Here is an 11,589-nt window from a genome sequence, read left to right as displayed (position 1 = left end):
GTGCGTGCGTGCGTGCGTGCGTGCGTGCGTGCGTGCGTGCGTGCGTGCGTGCGTGCGTGTCTGTGCATGCGCTCGGTAAGTGTGTTGCTCTGCTGTGAGATTAGACAGCAACAGTTGAGGATCACCTGCAAAAATAGGTGGTCATTATTTAACAGTACAGGTAATGTTCAAGACTGAATCAAGATACAAAATACATTGTTTATGAAAAATAGTAGACAAAAATACTTGGTTGAAAAACAATAAACCTAGTTGGCCAAAATAGTAATATTATCTTGAGGACAAAGGCTATGCCCACGAACTCACATATCTGAGTATAATATGTCAGAGCTATAGTAACAGCAAGGTCTGAACAGCTAACTTCCTACAATTCTACACATTTTGCCATGGGGCAAAGACAAACATTTGCAATTGTATAACTAATCATGCTATTCCACACATTTTGCCATGAGGCTGATTTTTTTGTTGTTGCTGTTTTAAAGCTAATTTCCTGCATTTCTACACATTATTGCCATGGGGCAGAGAGAAAATGTTGCTGTTTTAAAGCTAATTTCCTGCATTTCTACACATTATTGCCATGGGGCAGAGAGAAAAATGTACAGTTTTACAGCTACTCTCATGCTATTCTAGGGGCAGTAGGTAGCCTAGTGGTTAGAGTGTTGGGCTTGTAACTGAAAGGTTGCTAGATCAAATACCCAAGCTGACATGGTAAAAATCTGTTGTTCTGCCCCTGGACAAGGCAGTTAACCCACTGTTCCTAGGCCGTCACTGTAAATAAGAATTTGTTCTTAACTGACTAACCTGGTTAAAAATATTACATTCTGAGAAGAAATCCAAGTGTTACCTAAAATGCAGTTTCCATAGATAGAGGACTCACCTTTATATCTGTGCCATTCTAGCATCTGTGACAGCATTGGCAGCACCATTGATGCTACGACCCATAGGAATCCCCACCCAGTTGACTGCTTTAAAATTGCCTTTAGGCCACWAGAGGACTCTATCATTCTCTATGGCAGCCTCCTTGATTGAGGAGACTGAGCATCCTAAAAGGACCTGCCCTATCCTCTCTTTTAAACACATGCATCACCTACACAGGTACATTCTCAATAACAGTGATTAACACACTTGCAATGGCAATAGTATGGCACTCGTTTTACATAATAATGGGCAACAATTAGCATGTCAAATAATGACATAACACTAGAATTTACAATAAACAATGAAAACACCCCGAAACGGGAGAAACCAACTAATGAGCAGGGTTGGGTAGGTTACTTTCTAAATGTAATCTGTTACAGTTACTAGTTACCTGTCCAAAATTGTAATCAGTAATGTAATTTTTGGATGACCTAAAATCTGTAACGTAATCTGATTACATTCGGTTACTTTTAGATTACTTTCCCCTTAAGAGTCATTAGAAGACAAAAATAATGTATGTTACCAATTGAATGACATCTATTGCAGGATAAATCAATGTTAAAGTTTACATAGCTGGCCATATACAGATGTAAAATGTTACTTTATGAGTTGGTTATGTAGGCTTCTTCTAACCCATCGCTTTCTACTACATATAATAATACGATTAAATTATATCTTTACATTTAAAAACAAAGTCTATCAGAATTCCAGTCATTCCGATAAATGTTATACCCCTTGATCTTCAAGAATAGGACTTGGAAATATGGAAGTATAGATTAGTCAAATTATTTTACCTGAGTATAACCCCGAAACTAAGGACTTATTAGCCAGCCCAAATGTCTGGTTTATGATTTTGTTGTCATGGAGGACTGATTGGGCTCATTGATTCGAGTTGAAAATAATGGTCTCTGACTTGTGGTCAGACTCGCTCAGGCGGAACAAATTTAAACTTGCACCTTTTTCCAATGCTGATTTGAAGAAATGCTGTCAATGCTCTCATTGAGAAAACAGAGGAGTGTCAAAGATTTTTTTCACCAACATCTGAATTTAAAAGTAACCCYCGAAGTAATCATCTATTTTTTCARAAGTATCTGTAATCTGATTGCAATATTTTGGCTGGTAACGTAATGGATTCCAGTTACCATTTTTTTGTAATCCGTTACTCCCCAACCCTGCTAACGAGAGTGGCACAACCTAAAGCTGTAGGAAACCAGTTCAGCAGCCATGGTGAGTAGGCCTAGAGAAGTTGGTGATACCAAATAAAATAAATACAAACACTAAACATTTCTAAATAAATAAAATGAAAACCAGACTCTTGCTTTKGTGTTATTATATAATACAAAGCATAATGTTTGAATGAATATCAGGTTAGGAAATGTTTGTAGGCTACCAACAAATCTGAACATTTGTGCGGGGAAACTGAAGGGAAATGTCCCCACCTGGGAATAGCTCTCAGGCACATCATCACACTCGTTAAGTAATACCCAGTGATATACATTACTACATCAGAGGTAACATTTTATAARGTTTGGGGTAGCTAAGTGTTGTTGGTGTAAGATAAGAGGCTCTAGCTAGAGGTTGATGAATGTAGGCTTTTATTTCTGCATAGTGCTTGATGCGGCCTCCAACTACTTCCTGCTAGTGATTCTGTGGGTGATTTGATTAGAGTAGGCCCAATTCCTCCAGAGTAAACATCTCCTGTGAACTCAGAGAGTGGTTCTGTTTAGCATATATGCCTACTAAGACCCAGAGACTATAGTAAAGCAGGAACCAGAAAAGTAAAGCTCTGTTAGAGAGAAAAACACTGCGTGTTCCAAATGACACACCTATTCCCTACATAGTACACTACTTTTGAGTCCTATGCACTATATTGGGAATAGGTCTGGTCAAARGTAGTGCAGAGTATAGGGAATATAGTGCTAATACGTAGCCAGGACCTGCTGACACGCTTGGCTCAGTTGAGGGGATTTAAAGGGACCTGGGTTAAAACAAGCCTGACCATGTAAAACTGTAAACAAACGGAAACACAGTACATGAAGTATCAACATTAGTAGGGTTTTTGGGCAAAGTTCACACACACACACTAATGCTATTAGACATGATATGAGTATTGAGTCAGTGTTTTGTTAAATTGGTTGGTTTGAAAGGACACACAGTGCCTTCGGAAAGTATTCAGATCCTTTGACTTTTTCCACATTTTGTTACATTACAGCCTTATTCTAAAATGGATTAAATTGTTTTTCTCTCATCAATCTACACACAATACCCCATAATGACAAAGCAAAAACATTTTTTTATGTTTTGTAAATGTATATAAAAAAAGAATGAATATCACATTTACATAAATATTCAGACMCTTTACTCAGTACTTTGTTGAAGCAACTTTGGCAGCGATTACAGCCTTGAGTCTTCTTGGATATGACACTACAAGCTTGGCACACCTGAATTTGGGGAGTTTCTCCCATTCTTCTCTCCTCAAGCTCTGTCAGGTTGGATGGGAAGCATCACGGCACAACTATTTTCAGGTCTCTCCAGAGATGTTCGATCAGGTTCAAGTCTGGGCTCTGGCTGGGCCACTTAAGGACATTCAGGGATTTGCCCCGAAGCCACTCCTGCGTTGTCTTGGCTGTGTGCTTAGGGTCTTTGTCCTGTTGGAAGGTGAACCTTCGCCCCAGCCCCTGAGAGCTCTGGAGCAGGTTTTCATCAAGCATCTCTCTGTACTTTGCTCCATCCATCTTTCCCTCGATCCTGACTAGTCTCCCAGTCCCTGTCGCTGAAAACATCCCCACAGCATGATGCTGCCACCACCATGCTTCACCGTAGGGAGGGTGCTTGGTATTCAGGCCAAAGAGTTGAATCTTGGTTTCATCAGACCAGAGAATCTTGTTTCTCATGGTCTGAGAGTCTTTAGGTGCCTTTTGGTAAACTCCAAGCGGGCTGTCATGTGCCTTTTACTGAGATGTGGCTTCCGACTGGCCACTCTACCATAAAGGTCTGATTGGTGGAGTGCTGCAGAGATGGTTGTCCTTCTGGAAGGTTTTCCAATCTCCACAGAGAAACTCTGGAGCTCTGTCAAAGTGACCATCGGGTTCTTGGTCACCTTCCTGACCAAGGTACTTCTCCCCCGATTGCTCAGTTTGGCCGRGSGGMCAGMTCTAGGAAGAGTCTTGSTGGTTCCAAACTTCTTCCATTTAAGAATGATGGATGCCACTGYGTTCTTGGGGACCTTCAATGCTGCAGAAATGTTTTGGTACCCTTCMCCAGAYCKGTGCCTCGACACAATCCTGTCTCGGAGCTCTACGSACAATTCCTTCGACCTCATAGCTTGGTTTTTGCTCTGACATGCACTTTCAACTGTGGGACCTTATATAAACAGGTGTGTACCTTTCCAAATCATGTCCAATCAATTGAATTTACCACAGGTGGACTTCAATCAAGTTGTAGAAACATCTCAAGGATGATCAATGGAAAGAGGATGCACCTGAGCTCGATTTCAAGTCTCATAGCAAAGATTGATGAGGAATTTTATTTATTTAATTCATTTTAGAATGTGTTTATTTATTTTTATTTAACCTTTATTGAACTAGGCAAGTCAGTTAAGAACAAATTCTTATTTACAATGACGGCCTACCCTGGCCAAACCCTAACCCGGACTACGCTGGGCCAATTGTGCACCGCCCWATGGGACTCCCAATCACGGCCGGTTGTGATACAGCCTGGAATCTAACCAGGGTCTGTAGTGACGCCTCTAGCACTGAGATTCAGTACCTTAGACCGCTGTGCCACTCGGGAGCACCAGAATAATGCTGTAACGTAACAAAATGTGRAAAAAGTCAAGGGGTCTGAATACTTTCCCGAATGCACTATATGTAAGGTATTTTTCTTAGGTTAGGTCTCAAATGGCACCCTATTTCTTACATAGTGCAGTTTTTTTGACCAGGACCTGTACACTATATAGGGAATAAGGTGCTATTTGGGACACAACCTTAGTGATAAAGATGAAAGGGGGCCACTTTTAACTCTGGCTCTCTGTGCGCTTTGCTTGCCAACCTCTGTATTAGACCATCAACATCTTTATTACTGTACTCTGAAGTCGTGTGGTGCCAGACAGACTTCTCTTTCCCCAAGGCTCAGGCCTGTATTTCTTTCCTCCCATAAGGCTCCTAGCTGGCTCCTAACTGGCCTGTATTCTGGATTCCCCTTTGGCGTGTTTCAAAGCCCCTGGCAGCAGCATAGCTACATTGTCCCCCCTCTGCTCTCTCCCTCTGCTCTCTCCCTCTGCTCTCCAGACTACAGGGAGGGAGAAACATCTTTGATCAGCTAGGTAGCTCTCTGTTTGTCTAGCTAGCAGCTAGTAGAACCCAAACCCCTTATCCCTGCCAGTCAGCCAGTGGGGGAAACCATAAGTGTTTTCCACATACCATTATATATTTAATTGAGCATTTAGTAGAAGAATAAGGAACATTGTTAGAGCTATAAAGCCATAGTACTATGCTGAGTTAGTGTGTCGTTTGTGACTTTATGTTGGGCTTAATCTGGCATCATACAGTTAGAGCTGTAGTAGAGCTGTAGGACCCAGGCTGGTGGCTGGGCCTGCTAGATCTATTAGGTTGCAAGCGGAGTGGTCCTCCAGCTGCAACACACACACACACGCACGACCAGACCAAGACCAGAGCCTGCATTAGTTCTGCCGTGGCATTCAAAGATTCCTGCCTCCTTAAAAGTCATAATTTGTGCCTTTGAAAAAACACCTAGAAGTCCTGCCTCAGCTTTGCTATAAAGTAAATCATTATTGCTTGAAAGTACTTCCTTGTTGGCAGCACAATGGAAATCTCTGTGGACTTGAATTTTACCTAATATATGGAGCAACTCCAGACTCTGCTATTAGTGGAGAATTAGTAGTGAAAGCTTTTAAAATCCTGGCCAACTAACATCGCTGTACCCCATTGTTGAGCTTCAGCTCTACAGTATAAACCATTGAGATTAGGTCTCTGGTCATRGTGCACCATGCAGGGAATAGGGTACCATTTGGGATGGAACATAGGCAACAGATACAGTGAACGGATCCATGTTGTAAACTGCTTCACTGTCTTAGCAAGCACTCAACTAGATTAAATTACAAGCCATGCAGAGATAAAGAAATGTGAAGAAAAGGGTTCAGCATGTCAAATTCAATATCTTAGCCACAGAAAGAGGGAAATAAACAGTACGCTACAACTTCATAACTCTGCTGTCTACACACAAAAACTGTCACTGAAGAATGCTCTGACTGTAGGTTTTCACCACAGAACTAGAATGAGTTCTGTTTTTATTTCATTCCAATTCCATGGTTTTCTTCTATCTTTAGTGTGTACTGTGTTTTTGTATGATGGCTCACAATCACGACTGACTGAAATTAGCCTTGGAATCCCATCTAGAGGAGGAACGCTTCCAGCACCCATGATTAGAGCCTAGCCAAGAAAGGAGAGAGGGGAAAAGAGGGAGGAGATGAGAGGAGAGGAGAAGAGAGGAGGGGAGAGGAGAGGGCAGACCGCAAGGAGCCCTACTGCTCTCCTCTTTCGCTCTCCACTCCACTCCACTCCGCTCTCAACACACAGATAGGCTACTCACACGCACGTGTGTGCAAAGACACGTATGCACACATACATGCATCCCACTTGCATGCACAAATCCACTTTCCAACATACATTCTCACATGCTCCTAGTTACTCACAGACACATACATGTAGTACTRTACAGTCTGAAGCRAGGATATTTCCCTCAATGTTACAGTACTGCCACTAGGGGGAGTCTGGTCGGCCTCGACTAATATTCTCCTACAGTAAAAAACTTGATTCCTCAACATATAATACAACTCCTGTTTTCATGTTCAGAGTTTTCCCGGAGAACATTGAAGTTGATTTTATCTTTGCAGGACAAAATAAATTAGTTGTGAATTTGATTTAGTTAAACAGAACCACTGACAACTAGAAATTATCCTCTTGTTATGAGAAACAGACAATAATTACTTGTTTTCCCAGAGACACATTTAGTGGTTTTGGACTATTCTGCAGACGGTGACAGTCAGCTGTCAGACAGCCCACATTGCTTCATAGTGTCTCACAACAAATTACAAGTCATCAACAGTTGGGATATTCCCTGCCAAAACTGTGTTATCTATAATGTGAAACAGTGTCGTCGTCCCAAATGGCACCCTATTCCCTATATGGGCCCATAGGGCTCTGGTCAAAAGTAGGACACTATGCAGGGAATAGGGTGCCGTTTGGACATAGCCGGTGTAATTGCTCCATTCCACAGTATGTCTTCTTCAGTGTTGTAGAAATCGTCTTTTTGTGTGGCAATCCATATCATCCTCATTCTCACGGTTACACTTTGTGGTTGTTCAAATGTAGTGCTCTCTTGGCTGTTATGTCTTAAATAATCAGAGAACTACAGAGAGAGTCAGGACTTACTGTCCCCCTGAACAGTTCACTGTACTATCAAAAGTTATTTCTGGCCCTTAGACCTCTGTTATGTTTACATTAGAATATATCTGACAACTTTCCACAATTTCTAACTTCCACTTTTCCACCTTTTATGTCAAGAAATGCTCAGCTCAGAAAACAGAGATTTGGCCCCTTTTTCCCTTCATGCACTTTATTTAACAATATTTCTTTAAAGTATTCTTTGTTTTTATTCCACACAGAGCCACCATGGAGTTAACCATTGAGTCTTGTAAAAAGGTTAGACCCATCACAGAGACTAAGGCAATAGCAGAAAATGTGCTCTCAATATCTGCCAAATTTATGGATTTAGAATCACTTGTGCGTAGTGAAATATAGGTTACAGGAGCCAAGAAGACACTTTCACTTCTGACATAATTACCTGATTTGCCAAAGGTGTAATTTATGAAAGGCGGCTGACGGACATTTCAGAAGTTTCATGAACCGTTTTAAGGGCATATATCACAGGGAAATGGCAGGAGTTTTATGCTTTCAAAACACCACCTGTCTCCACTCAGCTTCCATTCTCCATTAAGACAGGGGAGTTTTACACCTCTCAAAACAAGTGGATAAAGTAGAGTGTTTTCTCTCTGTCGCTATAACACAGCTTTACTTTTTCGGGCCCTGGTTTACTCTCCACACATTGAGCTGGGGAGGACATTCCTCAAGTTAACATCCCCATAGAAATATGGACTCAGGGACCACTCAATATTGTAAAGAGCCTTTCAAACACGGTCCCTCTATAAGAGCTCACACCCAGTCTGTCTGTGAGTACTCGTCAACATTCTTGTAAATCCAGCAGTCTCGCCTTCCCCAGAATTGGTTTCATACAGGCAAACATATACCCTGGTTCAAGATGTGCATGTGCTTTAGCAAACTGTTTAAATACAGATGATTCACACACGCGCACACACACGCACACACGCACACACACACACACAAACACACAAACACAGAGTAGCTCTAGAGGGTACTGTTACAGACCAGAGAGCCTGGCTGCATTTGGACTTGTCTCTGATTAGAACTGAATGTTGAGACCATAAACCGTCTCCCTCTGTGGTTCTAACTTACGCCTGCAGGAGATCTGGGTTCAAATACTATTAMAAATAATTTCAAATACTTTATCTTCACTTGATTAAGCTTGTCTGGCTTACTGGACCAATATAATTGTACTATAACTGCAAACCATGCCCACCTGCTATTCAAGGCAGGCTGGATCAAACACTCAAAGTATTTGAAAGATTTCAATCCCTGTGGTCTGGTCTGTGGTCTGGTCTGTGGTCTGTGGTCTGGTCTGTGGTCTGGTCTGTGGACTGGTCCGTGGGCTGGTCTGTGGGCTGGTCTGTGGTCTGGTCTGTGGTCTGGACAGTTCTCTAGTAAAGGAAGGGTTCTCTGTTATGCCAAAGGAACAAGGTGTTGACTTATTAGGTGAGTGGAGGGAGGGGATGAAAATGACGTGATGCAAGAGATCTATTATATGCACTGTGGTTGGGACCACAGCCTGTAGAGCATATGGAAAAACGGACCTTAAGGCATTTTCCTGAATTTTTACACAGCTCACCAAATATACAGAATAAGCCTGTACCCTTCCTTTGTTAAGCCAATAAAAAACACTMAGCTTTAGTTGCTGGATCAGGTTATAAGAGGAGCCAGGAATGTGTCCTGATTACATGACCTGACCAGGACAAACAGCGGAGAGGTTTTCTTGGGCTGACTCCCAAATGGCACCTTGTTTCCTACATAGTACACTACTGACTCTGGTCAAAAGAAGTGGACTATGTAGTGAATATGGTGCCAAATGGGATGCACACATTGTCAGGAAGTAACGATCAGTACGGCACACTCTAACATATTTTCCATCTCTCTGTGTCCCTCTCAGGTTTAGGAAGAAGCCATCAGAATGAAGACCGAGGCCAAGGGTTTGGGGCGGTCTGTGTCAAGGTCGCTGCAGGATGAGGGCCGGTGGAAACGAGGGGTCCTGCTGCTGACCTACATCCTCCTGGAGCTGATCACCGTCCACTCTTCCACCCTCCTGGGGAACCTGGAGCTCCAGCTGGACGAGGAACAGCCAGCCGGGACCATCGTAGGGGACATCAGTGCTGGGTTACCGCCTGGCGTCACCGCAAGTCTTTACTTCATATCAGACCACGAGGGCACCGGGGTGGGGAGTGACCTGGACATAGATGAGAGCACGGGCATCATCAAGACAGCCAAGGTGTTGGACCATGAGCTGAGGGACCGGTACAACTTCATTGCAGTGACTATGACGGGCGTGACCGTTGAAGTGACCATCACAGTGAATGACATCAATGACCACGCTCCCACGTTCCCCCGGAGGAGAGCGGCGTTCAAGATCCCGGAGATGACGGCAGTGGGAACCAGGTTCCCCCTAGAGCCGGCGGTGGATGGGGACAAGGGCCAACTGACTACCCAGGGATACCTCATCAAAGATGGGAACCCCGGCCAGGCTTTCCTCCTAGAGACCCGGAGAGGATCCAACCAGGTTCTCTATCTGGACCTGGTGGTCAACACTCTTCTGGACAGTGAGACCAGACCRTCTTATACKTTATCCYTGGAGGCGTTYGATGGAGGCTCCCCTAAGAGGACTGGTCAGATGGTGCTAGATGTGAYGGTTCARGATATCAAYGACAACGCTCCAGTCTTCAACCAGAGTCGCTACCACGCCATTATCTCAGAGAATCTGCAGCCGGGTAGCAACATCCTCCAAGTCTTTGCCTCTGACGYYGACCAGGGAGACAAYGGYCTGGTTCTSTAYGAGATCAACCGCAGGCAGAGCGACCCGGAGCRCTACTTCGTCATYGACTCKCGTAYRGGTGTCATCACGCTCAACAAGCCGCTGGACTTTGAGATGCGGAGGGTCCACGAGCTTGTGGTCCAGGCRAGGGATAACGCCACGCAGCCCGAGGTTACCAACGCCTTCGTYACAATCCACGTMCGGGACTACAATGACAACCAGCCCACCATGACCATCATCTTCCTCAGTGAAGACGGYTCCCCACAGATCTCCGAGGGCGCCCAGCCTGGCCAGTAYGTCGCMCGCATCTCCGTCACCGACCCRGACTACGGAGAATACGCCAATGTCAACGTCTCCTTGGAAGGAGGGGACGGGAAGTTTGCCCTGACCACCAAGGACAACATCATCTACCTGATGTGTGTGGACCAGATCCTGGACMGAGAGGAGAGGGACACATACGAACTCAGGGTGATGGCTACAGACGCAGGCACCCCTCCTCTCAGGGCTGAGTCCTCCTTTACGATACAAGTCACTGACGTCAACGACAACCCTCCTCTGTTTGTCAGCAGGAGTACAGGCAGGCCATACCTGAGGTGGTGTTCCCAGGGAGCTTCGTATTGCAGGTCACGGCTAGAGACAATGACCAGGGGCCCAATGGAGACATCACATACAGCCTCCTCCAGGATGGCCAGGCCGGCCAGGATGAGAACCAGGCCCAGTGGTTCACCATCGACCCAGTAACAGGGATCATCACCACGCTCTCCCAGCTGGATTACGAGTCGCAGCCCAGGCCAAGTGTGACTGTGGTGGCTACAGACGGAGGGAGGCCTTCCCTGTCCTCCACAGCTCTGGTCCATGTGGTACTGCAAGATATTAATGACAACGAACCTATGTTCGGTAGCAACTTCTACAACGTATCCATCAAGGAGAACACGGCTGCTGGGTCCTGCATCCTACAGGTAGGACATTGTATATTCTGTTTTTCTAGTCAACCTGTCGACAGGTGAATCTCGCAAGCGAAAGTTTCAGAATTTACAGATTTTACTTTCAATACTAAAAGTATTGAAAGCCTTATCACCTGCATCTTGATCATGTGAAGTCCGATATCTTTAACTTGTACGTATTCAAGCTGCTAGTTTTTTCGTATACGAGCTGGGAAATACCAAATGCCAAATGAAGACTATATTGGAAAGAGAACTACCCTTGAGGGTTGAGAGGGGTCTGAAGTTCTGAACTAATTTTTAAGGGAAATGGAGAGACCATTACCTAGAGGAGAAATATTACCCAGATAGAAAATCGTTTGGTGGATTTTGCTGAAGTATTGTCAGGCATTAAGTGTTATTTTAATGTTCAATCTGTTTAGATTGGATTGTAGAGGATAAGAGAGTTTAGAGTAGAGAAAATGAAGTGAGGGAGTTTAGGTTGGAGAAAGGCTAA

At 44.1% G+C, this 11,589-nt stretch overlaps 1 protein-coding gene across 1 annotated transcript in view; it reads left to right on the top strand.

The window, feature by feature from the left end:
- Window positions 1-11,107, top strand: part of LOC139022813 (protocadherin-16-like) — a 24,350-nt gene extending 13,243 nt beyond the window's left edge. The window contains exon 2 of the mRNA XM_070434109.1: window positions 9,277-11,107. Coding sequence (XP_070290210.1) covers window positions 9,298-10,893 — 1,596 coding nt within the window. The 5' untranslated portion in view covers window positions 9,277-9,297 and the 3' untranslated portion in view covers window positions 10,894-11,107. The remainder of the gene's footprint in view (window positions 1-9,276) is intronic.
- The last annotated feature ends 482 nt before the right edge of the window (window positions 11,108-11,589 follow it).

The sequence above is a fragment of the Salvelinus sp. IW2-2015 genome, linkage group LG22, assembly GCF_002910315.2.
Source record: "Salvelinus sp. IW2-2015 linkage group LG22, ASM291031v2, whole genome shotgun sequence".
NCBI lineage: Eukaryota > Metazoa > Chordata > Actinopteri > Salmoniformes > Salmonidae > Salvelinus > Salvelinus sp. IW2-2015.
Note: the sequence above shows the minus strand (reverse complement) of the source record. Positions and strands in the feature narration are given on the sequence as shown.